General features: G+C 41.5%; 1 protein-coding gene across 2 annotated transcripts; it reads left to right on the forward strand.

Annotated features, from left to right (window-relative positions):
* Nucleotides 1–670: 670 nt before the first annotated feature.
* xpot (exportin, tRNA (nuclear export receptor for tRNAs)) lies at nucleotides 671–18,909 on the forward strand. 2 transcript variants are annotated; one of them, XM_028449243.1, is made up of 24 exons: nucleotides 671–821; nucleotides 3,632–3,785; nucleotides 3,871–3,953; nucleotides 4,033–4,089; nucleotides 4,165–4,234; nucleotides 5,039–5,257; nucleotides 5,346–5,530; nucleotides 5,684–5,852; nucleotides 5,956–6,195; nucleotides 7,208–7,246; nucleotides 7,357–7,419; nucleotides 7,490–7,614; nucleotides 9,927–10,071; nucleotides 10,266–10,385; nucleotides 11,324–11,418; nucleotides 11,544–11,613; nucleotides 11,721–11,959; nucleotides 13,931–14,216; nucleotides 16,682–16,871; nucleotides 16,983–17,215; nucleotides 17,411–17,458; nucleotides 17,535–17,606; nucleotides 17,837–17,893; nucleotides 17,965–18,909. In XM_028449243.1, the coding sequence occupies exons 2-24, from the start codon at nucleotides 3,699–3,701 to the stop codon at nucleotides 17,989–17,991; spliced, it is 2,919 nt and encodes a 972-aa protein (XP_028305044.1). In that variant the 5' UTR covers nucleotides 671–821; nucleotides 3,632–3,698; the 3' UTR covers nucleotides 17,992–18,909. The 2 variants fall into 2 exon arrangements, with proteins under 2 accessions (XP_028305044.1, XP_028305043.1); XM_028449242.1 differs by having other exon boundaries at nucleotides 671–813.
* Nucleotides 18,910–21,703: the final 2,794 nt, after the last annotated feature.

Here is a 21,703-nt window from a genome sequence, read left to right on the forward strand (position 1 = left end):
AGAAATATTTAAAATGTAAATAAATAAATAAATTAAAAACAAGAAAAAATGGATAAAAGTATAACACAAAATCAGAAGACACATACAGGACAATGGTTGAGAATGTGTAACAGCATCATCAGAGCTTTGTCTTATTTATATATTATATAAAAAATAATCTTATTGATATATAAATTATTGTTATTTTTCTTAGGAAAGGCAAAGCAAATGTACATCCATGAATCCAGATCTGTAATATTAATATTTATATAATAATAATAATAATAATAATAATAATAATAATAATAATAATAATAATAATAATAAAAATAAAAATAACAATAATTATAATAATCTACATCAATGAAATAGCATTAAAGACATAAAATTCGAGTTTTGTGCAGTTGATCAAAGTGAATGCACAATTATACTGTTATATTAATCAAGATTCTTTTCAATTTCCTTTAATGTATATTGGAATAAATTAATAATTCTTACTCTTTTAGGGTTAGTTTTTCGATAGTCTTTGGGTATAAACAATAAAGAAATTAACCTTAAGTTTGATGTCGTTGCGCACTAATAAAATATTATTCTTTACATGAGATTAACCTAAATGACTTTTAACATTTAATAATATAACCCCGTTGTTTTTTTTCCATTCATGTTTTCCTGAACCCCTTCCCGGTCATAGAGGCTCCTCCCCGACCTGATGACCCGGATGTGACCGGAACGAACACGCTGCTTCGTCGTGCTGATCAAAGCAGTTGTGGATCACCGGAGGTTCTGTTCCTGCTGACCTGGGAATGTTGCAGAGCTCCGGCTGTGCCCCATAAAGTGAGTCGGTGAGTGAGAGGCCGCTGTCGGTGAAGCCTCGGCCTCTATTTGAGTTCTTGCGGGGGGAGAAGAGCGGACAGACGGGGTGAACAGGTGGGGTTACCGGGCCATCATAACGGGCTAAAAGCACCACAAAACCCAAGGCCGGTTCTTCTATACCTTAACTAGGGTTCATATAATTGTCCCCCTGTGAGGACAGTTAGTTTATGTAGGTTTGACTGACTAAAGGAGCTCCTCCAGGGTGATCCAGCGGCTATCGTTAGCAGGGCTAGCAGTGGACAGAGCGTCTATCCCGGGCAGGACTCAAGAGATGCTATCCTTCCCCGCTGACGAGCTCCGGAGCACCGAGGCTTGAAACCCCAGACACTGACACTCGGAACCCCGCCTCAACACGGCCTGTGGAGCCAGGAGGTTGGGGGTAAACGGGCCGGAGATTAGAACGTGTCTGCCGGTGTTGACAGTGTCTTGCATCATGTGTCAGACTCAGGTCCTGATCCTAGTTTGGATTCGGTTCCACTGGCAGTTTATACTCTCTGTTTATATTGGACTCTAATGCTTGTTACTTAATGGACTTTTAAACAGTTTACTCTGCTTTTTTTTTTTAGTCTGGATTCACAACCATTCATAATCTGGTTTTTAATCTAGATTGACACTGGTCAATATTTGGACATAGCCTGGGTTTTGATCTCCTTTGGGTTGTTTTTTTATGTGATATGTTAAGGTTTCATCCATTCATATAACTTTTTTCCAGGAAATTTGATCTCCTGACATGTTTCGACTGCCAACTGCCTGTCTTCCTCAGAGGCATCTAGAAAAAAAGTGCCAAAAGTTCCTAGAAAAAAGAAGACAAAATGAACTTGCTGGATTTAGTTTTTATATACTTTTTTAATGTGTGTGTGTCAAGGGTAAAAGTAATGGATTACAAGTACTAATGTTACTGTAATTGAGTGTTTTCAAAGAAGTAAAGTAATTTGTTAAATTTTTACACTCAACTTTATTTATATAGCGCAATATACAACAAAGTCATCTCAGTGTTTAACAAAATATGAAGTCCATCGTAAGAAATAAAGAACCCAACAAGATCCACATGAACAAGCATTTAGTGACAGTGAGAAGAAAAAACTCCCTCTTTTTTAAAGGAAGAAAATAGGGATGCACAACGTCAAAAAAGCCACATTCGGCCTTCGGTTTGGTGAGTTAAAAGCAAGGCCAAATAGTAGCGTGTGATGCAATGACACACAACGTGCAGTGATTTTGAGTTGGAAAAGTGCACGTTGCTGCAGAAGCAGAGCAGCAGCTCCTTCTTTCCACACACAAACACATCCAGACTCTCTCCTTAACGCTCTCCGTCACCGCGTAAAAGTTGGAAACCGTCCAATTCCACAACAGAGTCCGTTGTTAGCGCTGTGAGCCACGAATCCATAAACATTCCCATCGTTTCCTTATTACACTACACCAGGTGTCACTGCATAGACTGGTGTAGCATTAGCATGGAGTGCTAACAGCTGATGTGTGTAAACAATGGGCGTGGCTCCAAGCAGTGACTCCCAACACGATCAGCAGCAGAAAAAGTAGTGCAGTTTGTATTTACATATATGGTAATAAAGTATAATATATATTCTATATTAAACAGCAGTGTTTGTTTTAGCTGTTAGATAGTTGGAGAGGGAGGAGCTAACATTCTAGGAGGCGTGTTAGGTGACGTCACCTGCCAACGTGGGTAAAATCCAACTGTCCCGTTTAAAGCTGACTTTATATAAAATATGTAATAACGAGAGGAAACATAACTTTTTACACTTTGTTCCTCTGAATGAGGCTAAATGATGTTTATCACTGTAGATAAACCATTAGAATGTTATTTATTATCATATCTCACCTTTAATGTACTTTAGATTTTTTAATCATGTTTTGTTTTATTTAAAGGGTTAATATAAATGATAAATTTTGTTGTACTTTTTTGAAAAGCAAAGGTTACTGGAATATTTAAATAATGTCGTAATATTCAATAAACATTTACTTTCTTTAAAAAACATGTCTAAAATGTATTCTAGGCTATTGATGCACTATTAAAAACAAAATAGTGGAAAACTTAACCATATTCGATCAAGCGTTTATATTTTATTCGGCTTTGGCCTCAAATTTTCATTTCGGTGAATCCCTAGAAGAGATCTCTGTTAGAACCAGGTTCAGAGGTGGAGAACATCTGCTTCCACTGGTTGGTTAGTGAACAGAAGGATGAACAGAATAGAACAGAAGGATAGACCATCAGAGTGTTCCTTACTGAGTAACTTATTATTATTTGTGATTATTTTTTTATTTTCATTTCATGGTAATTGAACATAATCCAGAAGTTGTTAGTCTTGTCATCTCTGATCAAAGCCACTTTCTATGGTTCAGGTTGTGGTTTTTACCTTCATGTTGTTACCCACATGGCACAGTGTTCATAAATGTATCTATACTTAGAGCCTGAGAATTCATTTATTTTGAATTTAAGTTATTGGTGTTGTTTTACATTTTTTAAAAAAAATGACATTTTGTCAAACCTTTTATTTTACACAGATGCCTTTGTGGAAAATAAACTAAGTTCCAATCGTGGTAGATTGTTTCTTTTCCTTTTTACGTTTCTACATGAGATGTTTACTGTATGTAAGGGACCCGTACCAAGATTTATCACCAACAATAAACAAAAGTATCTTTTACTTTGAGTTCTATTTAATTCAGCTTATTTTTACTTGTACTTGAGTATTTTATGTATGACTTACTTGTACTTAAGTAGAATATATCAGTGCTCTTTATGCCTCTGGTGTGTGTGTGTCAGATGACAGCAGTGTATAGGTGTCCAACAGTGAACAGCGCCCCCTGCAGAAAGCACAGCTAACCCTCTGATGGCCTGCCAGTCTGTCTCTGCAGTCATGGACGAGCAGGCCCTGCTGGGGCTGAACCCCAACGCTGACGTCCGCTACAGGGAGAGGGTGAGAGAGCACCGTGTGAGTGTGCGCGCACATGCAGATGTTTATTGAACATTATTTGTTTCTGGGTGGTGACCTCTGTGTGCAGGCCATGGTTTACTTTGAGCAGCTGAAGGAGTCTCAGGATGGATGGGAGGTCTGTGCTGAGGCTCTGGCTAAAGGGGTCTACAGGTGGGTCCAGGTCCAGGTCCTCCTTAGTCCTCCATCAGTTACAGATAAAGTCACTAAAACTGTTTCCTTTTGTCCTCAGTGACGACCACGTCAAGTTCTTCTGTCTCCAAGTGCTGGAACATCAGATCAAATACAGGTGAGGGTCAGAGGTGGCTTTGCCCCCTCCTGTTGTTAATCAGTGGTGACTCCGCCCCCTCGTTGTGTGTTCCAGGCACAACGCTCTGACTGCGGTCCAACAGCAGCTCATCAGAGAAACGCTGATGAAGTGGCTCCAGTGTCAGGTACACAAGAACCTTTTAGTTCAGGGTACCGGTTCCCCTGGAATGAGAGTTTCCTGACTGTGAACATGTGACTCATGATGTGACCCCATTTGGAGTCGTTAGACACTGGGAGGGGGGTCGCCAGATGACTTCTAGAAACTAAGAATATTTCCTGAACAGTTTTTTACCATTTTCTACAACTCCACCAAACTCACCATATTTTAACATATTTTCATCACTTGCCATATTTTTGCTCCTTTTAATGTATTTTTGTTTCATTTCTCCCATTTCTGACATTTCTACATCACATTTTAATGACTTTTCTACAAATCTTTTCCACTTTCCAGACATGTTCATCACTTATAAACCATTTCTACCACTTTTACACATAATGTCACACATATTGACCCATTATTGTCACTTTTAACCTCTTTTCACCAGATTTCATGATTATTTTTACCAATTTAACCACATTCATGTCCATTATTTACCAGTTTAAACTAATTGTTCCAATATTGACACTTTAAATCATTTTTACCACTTTTTCTGTCTGTTTTTATCCACTCTAATTTACAACTTTTAACTAATTTCTGTGGTTTTTAAAATCACATTTCACCACCTTTTCAACCATTTTTAGTCACTTTGAACCATTTTATTTGTGATTAAAACCAGGATTTCCATCTTTAAGATGACTATAATAATAATAATAAACGTTCCTGGATAACAGTGGTTATTAAAAGGTTGAGAACCACTGGTGTAGGCGATGGCTTTTGTCACTGAGTGTAACATTGTCTCTGATTGGCTGACACTGTGTTCCGCCCACAGCTGATGAACCCTGAGCCTGAGAAGACGTTTGTGAGGAACAAAGCTGCTCAGGTGTTCGCCCTCACCTTCGTCATGGAGTATCTAACGCTGTGGCCAAAGTTCTTCTTTGATTTGCTGACGCTGGTCGGCCTCAATCCTCACGGTGTGGACATCTACCTCCGCACGCTGATGGCCATCGATGCTGAGGTGGTGGACAGGAACATCCTGCACACTCAGGAGGTCTGTGTGTATACAGTGTCTGTGTGTGTCTGTTTGTTCTTAGGTTAACTGTGTGTGTCTCTCTCTCTCGCTCTCTTGCTCTCTCCAGGAGGTGCGTAGGAACACTCTGATCAAAGACAGGATGAGGGATGAGTGTGTTCCCAGTCTGGTTGAGTCCTGGTTCCAGATCCTTCACACGTTCCAGTTCTCACAGCCTGAGCTCACCTGTCAGTGTCTGGAGGTGATCGGAGCCTTTGTTTCATGGATCGACCTCAGGCTGATAGCTAACGACAGGTACACACACACACACACACACACACACACACACACACACTCTCACCCCCCGTGACTTCCTGTCACTGTAGGTTCATGCAGCATCTCCTTTGTTCTCACATACACACACCTTTGCTTACACACCCTCACCCCTCCTCCTTCCTGTGGCCGCAGGTTCGTGCACTTGTTGCTGAGTCAGATGTCAGTGGAGGACCTCAGAGAGGAGGCCTGTGACTGCCTGTTTGAAATTGTGAACAAAGGGATGGACCCAGTAGATAAAACCAAGCTGGTGGAGTCTCTGTGCTCGGTGCTACAGTCTGCTGGGTTCTTCAACGTGGACCAGGTCAGACCCACGGGACAGGAAGTTATCCTCAGCCCTTAGAGCTTTATTGTGAAATGCTGTTTTTTTAATGTGAAGTCTTTGAGCCTGTTTCCTGTCCCGTCAGGAGGAGGACGTGGACTTCCTGGCTAAGTTTTCCCGTCTGGTGAACGGGATGGGTCAGAGTCTGGTGGTGAGCTGGACCCGTCTAGTGAAGGGTGGGGGCACCATGGAGCAGGCGGACCACACGTTGAGAGCCATGGAGGCCAAGGTTCCTCTGCTGCTGCGTCTGCTGCTGCACGAGGACGACGACATCTCTGCCAACATGGTGGGATTCTGCTACGACTACCTGCACGTGCTCAAGCAGGTGAGGCCTCAGTCGCCACGGTAACGGAATGCTGTTTACACTCAACGTGGTAATGGGAGGGTTTCAGTTGCCATGGTAACAGGCAGGGTTGTGGTCAATTGCATTCTACAATTATGTCTTCAATTCTCAATGTTCAATTACAATTAATTTATGATTACAGCATTTTTTCCAATTACCGTAATTACCAGTGCATCGTTTTATTGGCCGCATTACAATCATTTAGTAATTTTTTGAGAAAAATCCACACAAATGCCGCAGCATAACATAGGCCACACCCTATTTGCTGATGAGCCAATCAGAACGGGCAGGTAGGCGGGCTGCTGTACTCAAGTTAGGTTGCAGGGAAATGTCCTGCTTCTGAACAAATCCAACGTGGTGATTGGGTAACTTCATGCTGTTATGTTACTATTACAAACTGTCTGACTTTTACTGTAGACGTAGCGGAGATCAGAACATCCTGTATACAGTCTGTATCCAGGATGTTCTGATCCATTTAATGTTAATGTCATAGTTCCACCTGGTCTAATGTGATGGAGCTCAATTTTGTGGCAAGACGAAGCTCATAAAACCGTCATTGTTTAAGTCGCAGGGTTCAAGGCGTGAGAAAAAAGTAGCAGCTTATAGACTGGAAATTATGGTACAAATACATTGCAATTTTTTTTCCCTGACAGACAATTACATTCTCAATTAGGTTCAAATACAATTGTACTAACTTTTATTCATATGTATTTTATTCGTTGTGATTCGTTGGTGTCTTTTTAGCATCTTTACGTTTACATTTTAGTGCATTGATTATAATGTTTAGATGGGAGGTGGTTTTTAAGTTGTCATGGTAACTGGAGACAAATATGGACATTGATCAGAGGAGTCAGAATTATCTCTGGAAGACGTGCGTACATCGCCCGTTTGACTTTGGTGTGTGCGTGTGCGTGTGTGTGTGCGTGTGTGTGTGCGTGTGCGTGTGCGTGTGCGTGTGCGTGTGCGTGTGTGTGTGTGTGTGTGTGTGTGTTAGCTCCCTCAGCTCAGCGAGCAGCAGAAGTCTAACGTGGAGGTGAGTGTGAAACTCAGATGCTCGTCACAAACTACTGTCTCACACACACACATACTGACGTCCCTTTGTCCCCCCACCACACACACACACACACACCCCATCCCACACAGGCTATCATGCTCGCCGTCATCAAGAAGCTGACGTACGACGACGAGTACAACTTTGACAACGAGGTGGGTCATGTTATCACAGTGTAGCCTCTAGGTGTGTGTATGTGTGTAATTTTCTTTCTGTGTGTGTCAGGGCGAGGACGAGGCCATGTTTGTGGAGTACAGAAAGCAGCTGAAGATGCTTCTGGACCGATTGGCTCAGGTTTCTCCAGAGCTGCTGCTGGAGGCTGTTCGACGTGTCTTTAACAACGCTATGCAGTAAGAAAGGAGTCAAACATCCACTAAATATATGGAGCTACAGCTGATGTTGTTTTAGAGCGTCCTGTTAAATAAGATCCACATGTTGAGCTCCCGACTGCCACTTACAGCCCTCATTTCAAATATTGTGCAACCCCTGATATAAATATACAAAATGACTAAAAACACACAAAATCCCAAGAAAAATACACAAAACGCCAACAGAAATTACCAAAATTAATCCAAAAACACACAAGACTTAATAATATCCACAGAAATATAGAAAATGACAACAAAACACACAAAATGAGGAAAAAATTACACAAATTGATGGAAAAATATGTTAAATGATGACAAAAATACTCTGTTACTCCCAAAACGCACAAAACGACAACAAGAACACACAAGTTTTTGTTGTTTCCTGTGTTAATGCTCTCATTGGTGATTATTCTAAATAAACATGAATGTTGATCATAAAGCTGTGCAGTTAATTAAAATTTGATTATGATTTTCATTATTACACTCATATTATGCTCATGTGTATACATATATATATATATGTATATATATAAAATCAACAATAACTTTGTATTGTTTAATGCATGCTCATGCTAGCCCCCCCCTAACCCTATAAACCAGTGTTTTTCAACCTTTTTTGAGCCAAGGCACATTTTTTTCATTGAAAAAATCACGAGGCACACCACCAGCCAAACATGTTAAAAAATTATACTCTGTAGCCTATATTAACAATATAGCCATTCTCATCAAAGTGTCTTGAATAGGAATCAAATAAACACAAAGAATAAAGGACTTTATCATCATTTGTATTTCTTCTTTCAAATAAAAAGTGCACTTAACATGTCCACTTCAAAAATACAGCTTGAACATAACAAATGAAACAACAATGTGGTCTTAAAGGTAGTAGAAAACGTCAAAGTGTTTTGCAAACTCTAATTCTGTCCAAAATTATACCATAGCACTGTTGGATAGCTTCTCGCCACACACCAAGCACAACGGGATCGGTGTCGTTGCATCCCCGGTGGAAGTAAATCCAAATGAAACATAACTCTCGCTGTATTGCCTCGAGCTCACCGTCTTTGCTTTCTTTCCTCCACTCATACTAGGGCCTTCTTCTGGGTCCGAATTTTGTCCAGGGCCCAGTTCGGAATTAATATTTTTCCTCTTCAAAAACTTCACCGTAGTTTCGCTTACCCACAATGCTTTTACCGCCAGCTGTCACTTTCATGCCTCACTAATTCTCTTGTCTCAACGGACAATGCAATTCGCTACCTGCTGCCATCTAGTGTTATGGAAGAGTTTTACATGATTACGCTCTCAAGGTGGGTTCACACCGAACGCGACTGAAGTGACTGAAGCGATGCGATTACATTAAAAATCAATGTAAATGACGCAACGTCAATTTATCCCCCCCTCAGCGACGCGACTTGCATGATCAAAGTTGAAAAATTTTAACTTTTTAAGCGACGTGAAGCGATATCTCCCGTCCTCCACTGTCTGTAGAGCGGAGGCAGCAGCCCCTCCCTCCCGCTCCCGCTTCAGTGCTGACGGCTGCAGCGGAGGCTGTTCTACTTCCTCAAAGTATCAGGTTCAAAATTAAAGCGGTAAATTTCTTTAAAACCACAGTAACTACTGATCAAACACATTCTGAGTGAAGTCATCCTTTAATATCTCCGTTAAGTTGATCATTTAACCGTAGAAGCGGAGCAAGAAGGGAAAAAAAAGACGTCTTCAACACACTCTCTCTCTCTGTCTCTACCCTGTTACCGGGGCCACACACACACACACACACACACACACACACACACACACACACACACACACACACAGCTCCCTAGTGATCGCGTCGCTGGAGCGATGAAATGATGGACTGACAAAAAAGCACCACTATGTGCAAACTACCGATCAGGGACGATTTAAGGCAACGGCATCGCTTCCGTCGCGTTCGGTGTGCACGCACCTTTAGTCACTACTGCAGCACGGACACTCGACAATGGTATATTATTTGCAGATAATAATTAATATGTTTTCAAAATTTTTTTTTAGACCAATTAGGTGAAATTGGATAATTTCCCACGGCACACCTGACGATCTCTCGCGGCACACTAGTGTGCCGCGGCACAGTGGTTGAAAAACACTGCTATAAACAACTTCATGGTTGACAAATAATCATTCGAATAATGGTGATAATTTTTTCATTTCATGTGATGCTCAGATCATTCACGTTTGTCCGCTGTGATAAAAGGTGTGTGTGTGTCTGTGTGTGTGTGTGTGCGTGTGTGTGTGCGCGTGTGCGTGCGTGTGCGCGTGCGTAGGAACTGGCAGTCGGCTCCGTTCATGGAGGTGGAGTTAGCGGTGCGTCTGCTCTACATGCTGGGGGAGGCTCTGCCTGCGTCACATGGAGCTCATTTCAGTGGAGACTCAGTGAAGAGCAGCGCTCTGCAGGACATGATGAGGACGGTGAGGTCACCATCAGCTGGGAAAGCACTTCATATTCAACAAATATGTGATGGAGTTAAATTTAATTAAAAAATTTGACAAAATAACAATCTGTCACAAACGTGGAGATCCTTGAGGTGCAAATAGCTGTGATTCACGTCATTGGATGTTGCTCATACTTATGCACAATAATAAGGAAACCCTTGTGTGTGTAGATGGTGTCGTGCGGCGTCAGCAGCTACCAACACTCCTCGGTGTCTCTGGAGTTTTTTGAAACAGTCGTTCGTTACGATAAGTTCTTCATCGTGGAGCCGCAGCACGTTCCCCTGGTGCTGGTGAGTGTGAGGTTCATCATCCACCTCGCCTTTGTTCACCAACACATCACAACAACACACAGCTGCTTCTATCAGCTACTGTACACATTCCTTATCCAGGGTGTTCGTGGGGTCTTAAAAGGTTTTAACAGTTGATCAATCAATTGTGGGAAACTTAAGGCCCTTAAAAAGTATTAGAAAAGTCTTAATCGCGATTTTATGAGGAATTAAATTTTATTGGTATTCAAGCTTTGACTCGGTTGCGTACTCGGAGCTAGATCGCCTCAGGGCCATGTGCGTACGGGTATGACCGCTAATGTTCTGGCACAAAAACACAAAAAAGGACTGACTCCTGGCTCCAGATACTTGAATTCAAAAGCCAGTCGAGAATATTAATCGTGAAGCCTATTGCACACTTTGTAAGAAAAGGATTAGCGTAGCATAGATAGCATAAATGCAGTTAAAGTGCACAACATACTGCATAAAGTGTACAACACACTTCACATTGATGCAGACCATCTTGCTGAAGAGGTAGAAGGAAAATCTGTGTCATTAAGATTCCAACTTATCACAAAGTCCAACACCTGGCGCCGACGGCAGGAAGAAAAGCTGAAAGAGCTGATGGACACAGAGAATCACACAGTATCAGGCACATGTCCTACATTTGGATCATGGTGTAATAAGTTCTTGTTTTCTGCCAGTTGGCCTTGAAGAACTCTAGTTACCTGTTATGACCTGAGGGGAATGTTTTTAGTTTCATTCATTCTTTTGAGTTTTATTCCTTCTCAGCTAACATAATTTCTGTTAAAGATGTGTTGCTAACAACAGCTTACACTAGCGATGAGGTCTTAGATGTTTTAAGTATTGCAGTTAACCTCAGGATTCCTACATATACTCTGTTATCAAGTGTCAGATGGTGTTTATTATTGTTGTTGTTTACTGTCCTCCCTCCCTCACAGATGGCGTTCCTGGACCACAGAGGACTGAGACACAACAGTCCAAAGGTCCGCAGCAGAGTGGCCTACCTCTTCTCCAGATTCATCAAAACCCTGCAGTGAGATTCACATGCCCTATAGTGTTTTATTACCACCAAAGAAGTCCCAACGTGCCTCACAATATCAACTCATTCAATGTCCATATTATCTTCCTCTGACGTTCTCTGCTGGTGTTTGTTTACAGTAAACACATGAATGCGTTTGTGGAGGACATTTTGACCAGGATCCAGGACCTGCTGGAACTCGCGCCTCCTGTGAGTCTCCGCCCACTTTAGAGAGCTCTCCAGCTCTGCTTCTCGATGGTGAGGCCGTAGATTTGTAACGAATGCTGCTATATTATTTTTTTGACGTGCGTCTGCAGGAGAACGGTTTCCCGGCGCTGCTGACCAGCGACGACCAGCTGTTTGTGTTTGAGGCAGCGGGCGTATTGATCGTGAACGCTGACAGTCCCTCAGAGAGGAAGCAGGTGCTGATGAGGAGCCTCCTCAGGCCTCTGATGGACGCCTTCACTCCTCTGCTCAACAAACTACTGCAGGAGACGCACGAGCAGCGGCAGCTGGAGATAGCTGACTGTCTGAGCCACGCTGTGGGCTTTACCAGGTACACACACACACACAGGAGCAGGGTTGGGGTCTACTACATTTTTCAATTACAACTCAATTATGAATACAGTGACCTGCATTTTTTTCCTATTAAAATTACTAATATTTTCCCCATAAAGTCAATTACAATGACATTCTCAATTACTAATGTTGAATTACAATTAATCACACTAATTGACCCTTTAATAAATAACACCCAAAATTTCAACCTTCTTCTTGTGTTAGCTTTCTGTTAGCATCGCTAATGCTAACGGGTCAGTTTGACCCATGTCTTTAAAGGGGACATATCATGGTTTTAAATCCTTTCTTTTTACATATAAATCATACAGTTGTGGTCTATATAAAGCAGAACTGCAATGCTTGGGTCTGAATTCCTCATTATTATAGCTCCACCCCTTTTCTACCCCTTTTCTGATGTGCTTCTGAGAGCAACTCGTTTTGGTGCTGTCTCTTTAAATGCAAATGAGACACTCCATACCCCGCCCCCTCTTCAGGTGACACTCGGTTCAACTCCACCCTGTTCGGCCATTTTTGTAGTTTGATAGAAGAGATACGGCTATGTAGCGGAGCATAAACTTTTTATTCAGAGGTTATTTACAAAATGTCAACAACGTTAGACTTGTCCATCCAGCCTTACATGTTCCAGCCAGAGTCTGACCCAGTGGAGCGAGATGAAAATGATGATGATGAACTTGCAGAACCCTAATAAGTGAGCTAACACAAGCACCGAGCTAACGCTAGCGCCAAGCTAACGTCACAAAATGCATTTTAATACAGTCTTTTCAAAGACAAAAACGTCAAAATGAAATGACTAATGAAAACTTTAGACTTAAATTAAATCACGTAGGCCATATCATCAAGGATCTAAAACGAGCACACAGCGCTAACATATGAAGACGGTGCAACTGCTAATGCTAACAAAACAATGACAGGGACGTCTTATCATCACTTTTTAGCGTTATTTACAGCTTACCGAAGTGCTCTGTTCATCGTCTCCAAAGATAGAAGGAATTGAACCCTCAATCAGACAAAGTCTTTCTGTAAATCCTTCTTTATACTGGTGGAGGTTGATGAAGCAGTCATCATTGAAGTGCTTCACACACACAAAAATGACCTTATCCACAGATGTGGTACATTTCTATAAAAAATAAAACTCAACCAGACACTTTGAAAAGGTTCTGATGCTGGGAGACGGTGTAATGAAGTGTGTGGGTTACTACATCCAACAACCCAACATTTTGACTTATCCTCTCGTAACTTCTGCATCCTGGAGCTTGGACTACAAAATAAAAGCCAGAAATAAAAATGGTGGATTGCTCGAAGTGTTGGACCTGGAGTTGATGTCTTAATATGGCAGTTCTGCTGCAAATACTGTGATGTAATAGTTCAAAAAACATAATAGAGAATAGAAAAATCAAAACAGATTGAAAAATATGAGCAAAACAGAAAATAAAGATATCAATGGAGCACCTGAAGAGATTAATTTGATTTTTTCTGTACTTCTAAACACTCTAAATATACAACAAAATGCATTTAAGGGCTAAAAAAGTGGATTTAACATGATATGTCCCCTTTAAATCAGCTCTAAAATACACTAATAAATATAATCTATATCTAATTAGTTTCTTATTTCTTAATTACCTTATCAGGCTTCCTAATAAATTAAAATATTGGTATTAATATTTTTGGTGTGGGCGTTGGTAAAATGATTGTGAAGAGAAGTGCAATAAACATTTCCATGAATTTCCATAGAATTACAATTATAAAGTCAATTACCTAAACTCAATTACACTTCAATTATGATTGCAACATTTTTTTCTATTATAATTATGCCGTAATTGTAATTCATTATCAATTACAATTATAATTATGCCATAATTGTAATTGATTATCAATTACAAAATTACAATTGTAATTGTAATTGACTCCACTGGTTTGTGTTGACCTGTGTGGGTTTTTGTGCCCTCAGTCGGACCAGTAAGGCGTTCAGCAACAAGCAGACGGTGAAGCAGTGCGGCTGCACCGAGGTCTACAGGGAGTGTCTGCAAACCTTCCTGCCTGCGCTGAGCTGTCCTGTCCAGCGGGGGGCGCTGCGTAGCGCCGTGCGCTCCTTCCTCCACAGGATGATCATCTGCCTGGAGGAGGAAGTGCTGCCCTTCGTTCCCGCGGCGTCCGAGCACATGTTGAAGGACTGTGAGGCCAAAGATCTGCAGGAATTCATCCCTCTGATCAGTCAGATCACTGCCAAGTTCAAAGTACACACACACACACACACGTTCCAGCTGTTTCATGTCACAACAGTGTGACGTTGTGTAGTAATAAATAGCGACGCACCGAAATGAAATTTTGATGATAAACATCATTTAGCCTCATTCAGAGGAACAAAGTGTAAAAAGTTATGTTTCCTCTCTTTTTATATAAAGTCAGCTTTAAACAGGACAGTTGGATTTTACCCACGTTGGCAGGTGACGTCACCTAACACGCCTCCTAGAATGTTAGCTCCTCCCTCTCCAACTATCTAACAGCTAAAACAAACACTGCTGTTTAATATAGAATATATATTATACTTTATTACCATATATGTAAATACAAACTGCACTACTTTTTCTGCTGCTGATCGTGTTGGGAGTCACTGCTTGGAGCCACGCCCATTGTTTACACACATCAGCTGTTAGCACTCCATGCTAATGCAACACCAGTCTATGCAGTGAGACCCGACATCACTTGTGAACTGGAAACGTTGGGGATGTTTACAGATGTGTGGCTCACAGCGCTAACAACGGACTCGGAGAGAGTCTGGCTGTGTTTGTGTGTGGAAAGGAGGAGCTACTGCTGCTGGTTCTGCAGCAACGTGTAGCGGTCTGTACTCTTCTCAATGCGTTGTGTTAAGTTCTTAATTAAGACCACGTCACTTTTGGACAACACAGCTTTTATTGGCGAAATCCTGGCATGAAATTAAAACAGTCAGTCCTTGCTTCTGCGTACACACACACATATCTTACACTGAAAATATAAAAATCAACAAAAATCACCCATTAATTACAAGTTTAAAGTAAATAATAAAAATAAAACCGGAGCTCAAGGCCTGTGCTACTCACCAGAAGACAGCGTGGTCAGAACTACAGCTGCCTTCCGGGTGCACGTCCCACGTTCACAGGGGTGAGGCATTCAATGACACTGGGATAAACTTGATTCAGTGCAATGTGTGCATATTGATGGAAAGTGGAATTATAAATTTTTAACTCCGTTACAAACGCACACGCTTTTCTGACTCTAAATCACTGCACGTTGTTTATTTGTGTCACACACGACTGTTCGGCCTTGCTTTTAACTCAATAAACCAAAGGCTGAATGTGTTTTTTTTTTTTTTTTTTAAATTCGGCCGAATATATTCGTTTTCCAAATATTCGATGCATCCCTAGTAATAATGTCAGTGTAATGTTATGTAGTAATAATGTGTAACATTGTGTCGTCATGCTGTTACATTGTATAGTACTAATGTCTGCGTGACATTGTGTAATAACATTGTTTGCTGTTGTGTAGTAATAATGTTGTGTTGCAGAGGCAAGTGTAACGTTGTGTAGCAACAGTGTGTAACGTTGTGTAGCAACAGTGTGTAACGTTGTGTAGCAAGAGTGTGTAACGTTGTGTAGCAAGAGTGTGTAACGTTGTGTAGCAACAGTGTGTAACGTTGTGTAGCAACAGTGTGTAACACGATGTGCTAACAGTGTGTAACACGGTGTGTGCTAACAGTGTGTAACACGGTGTGTAACGTTGTTTAGCAACAGTGTGTAACACGGTGTAGCAACAGTGTGTAACACGGTGTAGCAACAGTGTGTAACACGGTGTGCTAACAGTCAGTGTGTAACGCGGTGTGCTAACAGTCAGTGTGTAACGCGGTGTGCTAACAGTCAGTGTGTAACGCGGTGTGCTAACAGTCAGTGTGTAACGCGGTGTGCTAACAGTGTGTAACGCGGTGTGCTAACAGTCAGTGTGTAACGCGGTGTGCTAACAGTGTGTAACGCGGTGTGCTAACAGTGTGTAACGCGGTGTGTAACGTTGTGTAGCAACAGTGTGTAACGCGGTGTGTAACGTTGTGTAGCAACAGTGTGTAACGCGGTGTGTAACGTTGTGTAGCAACAGTGTGTAACGCGGTGTGTAATGTTGTGTAGCAACAGTGTGTAACGCGGTGTGTAACGTTGTGTAACAAGGTGTGCTAACAGTGTGTAACACGGTGTGTAACGTTGTGTAGCAACAGTCAGTAACACGGTGTGCTAACAGTCAGTGTGTAACACGGTGTGCTAACAGTCAGTGTGTAACGCGGTGTGCTAACAGTCAGTGTGTAACGCGGTGTGCTAACAGTCAGTGTGTAACACGGTGTGCTAACAGTGTGTAACACGGTGTGCTAACAGTGTGTAACAGTTTAGTGCTTGTAGACTCTTAGTAATATTTGTCTGGATCAAATATTGAAGTGAGTCCCATCTGGGGTGTCAATATGTAGGGATTAGATGGAGTTATTTATTAATATTAATAATATTAGGATTAAATTTGTTATAATGTTAAAACTTTATGCCGAGGTGCCACTCCCCTTTTGGGAAGAAAGAATGATTATTTAAAATAAATGACCATAAAACTGTGAGTGTTAAAACAGTCTCACTCTTAAACATCTTGAAGAGTTTGTTGACCTACACGCTAATGTGTGGGTGTTGTTGTGTTACAGAGGCAGGTATCCCCCTTCTTGCAGCAGGTCTTCATGCCCTTGGTCGTGGCCATCTTTGAGGTCCTGGCTTGTCCTGCAGAGGAAAATGATCAGACGGCGGCTCTGGAGAAGCAGATGTTGAGGAGGAGCTATTTCAGCTTCATCCAGGTCATCACGGGCAGTGGCATGAACGAGGTCATGGCCAATCAGGGTGAGTGTAACAAAGGACAGGAAGAGATCTATTCTGTATAGACTGTGTATGTAGTCGTGGTCACATGTTGAGGCATGGTCAGTGGTAACGCTGCTCTGGCGCCCCCTGCAGGGGCGGAGAACGTGGAGCGGGTGGTTTTCACCATCATCCAGGGGGCGGCAGACATTCCTGACCCAGTGGCCCAGAAGACGTGTTTCATGGTTCTGTCCAGGCTGGTAGAGCTGTGGGGGGGGAAGGACGGGCTGCAGGGGTTCCCAGAGTTCATCTATAAACATATCGTACCAGCTTGTTTCATCAGCCCCATGAAGGACAGCTTTGACCTGAGCGACGCCCAGACTGTGCTGGTGAGTGCGTGTGTGTGTAATTGTGAGTCTGTCTGTGAGTGTGGACATGTATAAATTGTGCGTAATAATGACTGCATTCCTAATTGTAATTGCATAATTGTGAGCGCGTACGTAACTGTGAGTACCGCATGCGTAGTAGTGAGTGTATACGAGCGTAACTCTGAGCGTAATTGTGAGTCTGTGTGTGTGGTTCAGACTCTGGCTGAGTGTTCTCTGACTCTGAAGATGATTCATCTCAAACGGGTGAGGAATGTTTTTGTCTCGTCAAATCTTTTTTTTTCCCAGAGCAAAATGCCTGAGCTGATGTTTGTTTGTTTAGGGGGAGGAGTTTATCCAGTTCCTGCAGCAGGACTACCTGCCCTCCCTGCAGGTCTCACCTGAGATCTCACAGGTCAGACAACCACAGCGGCATCTGCAATGTTAATGTAAACAACCACATAAACATAAACGACAGCTTTAACACACAGACACAAACAGAAGAGTTAACTTTTCAAACAGCAGATCCACTCAGAGCTTTGTTTACTCATCAACAATCCACAGGAAACGCGTCCTAATGTGTGTCGCACAGAAACACACAACGATGCTGATTGTGTGTGTGTGTGTGTGTGCGTGTGTGTGTAGGAGCTGTGTCAGGTTCTCCAGCAGCCGGACGTTAAAGTGTTAAAGACGTACATGAAGGTTGGTTTGTTTGTTTGTTTGTTTGTTTGTGTGTGTGTTGTTTTTCAGCCCCGCCCTCTTTTTCTTGACAGGTGTTTTTCCAGCGAGCAAAACTTTAGGGACTCAAACCGACGACCCACACGTTAGACACTTAGGAGCTGTTTTTACACACGGACAGTGAACGCATCGCCCGTCGCCACGGAAACCAAGCCCACCACGAAGCCAGAGTGGAGGAACTCGCCCACGCCCGAAGACTCCGAACGCAGCGCGAGGCGTTCGGGGACACTGGGACACGACGGCTTCAGAGCTGAGACGTGACGGACAGATGGACAGAGGGGGCGTCGTTATTAACGACAGAGGAGGAGCCAACTGTAAATAAGACAAGCTGTAAATATAAACCTGTAAATCCCTTGCTGTGATGTCAGCTCTTCAGGGCGGAGCTTCTGTGCTTAAGTTTATTATTCCCAGGACCTGCGCTTTATTTTGAAAGTCTATAAACCAAGTCTTATTTTGAAGTTTTTTTAAATTTTAGGTTTTGAACTTTTTTGACGAGCTTTGGAAGTTTTTGTGTCGATTTTAGGCTCCGCCCCCCAAACTGGAAATATGAGTTTAAACTTTAAAACTTTTCCTTTTCTTAGCTGTAAACAGTTTCTTTATCTTTGAGTGAATGATTTTTAAGGCAAGTTTTTGTTTACAGTTTATGAAATTTCTATACATTTGTTTTATTAATTTTGAGAAAATGTATCGACTGTTGAGACTCTAGGTTTAGGTTTGTTTTCACACATTATCTCTGCGTTTGTTTTTTTATTATTACTGTTTGGAAGTTTTTTTTTTTTTTTTCAGTTTAAATGCAGCAGAATTGGTTTTTCAACATAAGCTCCGTCAAAGATACAAAACTAATGATTATTTTCTGTTAAATACTTCACATGCTCACAGAAACAGTCTGACGTGTGCACATGAACAGTTTTATTCTCACGCCTAGAAGTTTAACGTGAGCGTTCGAAGGTCTATGTGAGCGTGTGAATCTGTGACCACAGGGGGCGACACTCACTAAAATAGACACGTCGCCCCCTGTGGTCATAGAATCTAAAGGTCACACATTTAAATTGTTTAGCGTTCTAACTAAAAATGAAAGGACTTTAACTTTCTGAAGGTTTCTTGTTTTTTTTAAAGGCAGCAGATTTGATTTTTGATTTTGATTTTATTATTGTTTGGGAGAGAAAGTGCCTGAAAGACTGTTTAAACATCTTTTGTTTTTTGGGAGAGTTTTTACTTTAATCTGATCATGTAGTGACAGAACAATCTTTGTTTTCAAATCAAAACAATCAACTGTGACTTCCTGTTGTGAAATATAAAAATAAAAGACCTGCAATGGTGAACCTCTGAAGAGGAAACTTGTTTTTATTTGTTTGGGTCATCAGACGGAGCCGCAAACATGCTGACTCATCTGTTCACTAGTTCCATCCTGACCAACTATAACGTCTATAAGGGGGAATAAAGGAGAGATTTTTGGGGTCCATCCATAAAGTCAGTAAAATGATGGTTCATTGTTCTATGAATCTGTGATAACCACATTTATTTATTCATCTGAATAATATCCACTGTTATCCAGGAACATTTATTATTATTATTATAGTCATCTTAAAGATGGAAATCATGGTTTTAATCACTAATAAAATGGTTCAATGTGACCAAAAATGGTGGAAAAGGAGGTGAAATGAGATTTTAAAAACCATAGAAATTGGTTAAAAAAAAGGAATTAAAAGTGTCAATATTGGAACAACTGGGGATGATAAATTGTGAATGTGGTTGAATTTACAAAAAAATAAACAATAAATATGGTGAAAAGAGGTTTAAAGTGACAATAATGGGTCAACATATGTGACAGTAGGTGGAAAGCGTTTATAAGTGCTGAACATGTCTGGGAAGTGGAAAAAATGTGTCAGAAATGAGAATAATGTAGCAAAAATACATTAAAAGGAGCAAAAATTTGGCAAGAAAAAGTGATGAAAATAGTTTAAAATATGGTGAGTTTGGTGGAGTTGTAAAGAAATGGTAAAAATAAGCAAAAATGGGGTCAAATTGTCCATAAAATATTCTTAGTTTCTTGAAGGCATCTTGTGACCATCTCGTAGTGTCTCGCTACCCCAAGGTTGAGAAGATGTAAAAAGTATTTTTGGATTGGTCTGTATTAGGCTCATGGGTAATGTAGTCCATTAATGTGGAGGCAATCATCACATGGTCTCAATTCAGAGCTTTTATTCTGAAACTGGCAACATTACAGGAAGGAGACAACATGAAGATGAAGTTAAAGATTAATGATGATGTCATTTCCTTCCATTTCCAAAAGCGTCCCTCGTCAGGTGATCTGCTATCTCATCTCCTCCCTGGAGTTTGTTGAGTAGGTCAGCCATCCCACAGGTGGGCAAGGAGCAGCCTGACCACGGCACCCTGACACACACACAGGTAAGACACACACACACACACACACACAAGTGAGACACACATATACACACACACACAGGTAAGACACACACACACACACACAAGTGAGACACACATATACACACACAGGTGAGACACACATATACACACACACGCTCAGGTGAAACACGCATATACACACACACACACACAAGTGAGACACGCATATACACACACACACTCAGGTAAGACACACACACACACACAGGTGAGACACACATATACACACACACACTCAGGTAAGACACACACACACACACACAGGTGAGACACACATATACACACACACACTCAGGTGAAACACGCATATACACACACACACACACACAAGTGAGACACGCATATACACACACACACTCAGGTGAGACACACATATACACACACAGATGAGACACACACACACACACACAGGTGAGACACACATATACACACACACACTCAGGTAAGACACACACACACACACACGCTCAGGTGAAACACGCATATACACACACACACACACACACAAGTGAGACACGCATATACACACACACACTCAGGTAAGACACACACACACACACACACACACACAGGTGAGACACACATATACACACACACACTCAGGTAAGACACACACACACACAGGTGAGACACACATATACACACACACACACAGGTGAGACACACATATACACACACACACAGGTGAGACACACATATACACACACACACACAGGTGAGACACACATATACACACACACACTCAGGTAAGACACACACACACACACAGGTGAGACACACATATACACACACACACTCAGGTAAGACACACACACACACACAGGTGAGACACACATATACACACACACACACAGGTGAGACACACACACACACACACACAGGTGAGACACATATACACACACACGCTCAGGTGAAACACGCATATACACACACACACACAAGTGAGACACACATATACACACACACACACAGGTGAGACACACATATACACACACACACTCAGGTAAGACACACACACACTCACAGCTCTAGTGATACGTACCCAGATCCCCTGAGACACACAGAAGTAAACAATGTTAGAAAGATGAGGTAAACAAACAAAGATGTCATTTCTAAATAGAATTGTAAAAACAAACCAAAGATAAACAGACTCACAGAAGATTCCTCAAACAAAGATGATGATATATTATATTTCATCATTTCCCACGTGTTACAGCAGTAAAAGACACAAAGGGCAAGAAAACTAGATAAAAAAATACAGAATGAAAAATGAAGGTAAAAAATAAACAAACAAAGCAGATAAAGAACAAAGGTTCCTAAGGAAGGATGGAGCTGAAACAAACAGTG

This window comes from Gouania willdenowi, chromosome 6 (assembly GCF_900634775.1).
Source record: "Gouania willdenowi chromosome 6, fGouWil2.1, whole genome shotgun sequence".
Lineage (NCBI taxonomy): Eukaryota > Metazoa > Chordata > Actinopteri > Blenniiformes > Gobiesocidae > Gouania > Gouania willdenowi.

Bases quoted from the DNA above. Each gene is read 5' to 3' on its own strand.
- xpot (XM_028449243.1), top strand. From the start codon at position 3,699: ATGGCCTGCCAGTCTGTCTCTGCAGTCATGGACGAGCAGGCCCTGCTG. The intron at 11,960-13,930 runs GTACACACACAC...TTGTGCCCTCAG, and splicing joins CACGCTGTGGGCTTTACCAG to TCGGACCAGTAAGGCGTTCA. The intron at 16,872-16,982 runs GTGAGTGTAACA...CGCCCCCTGCAG, and splicing joins CGAGGTCATGGCCAATCAGG to GGGCGGAGAACGTGGAGCGG.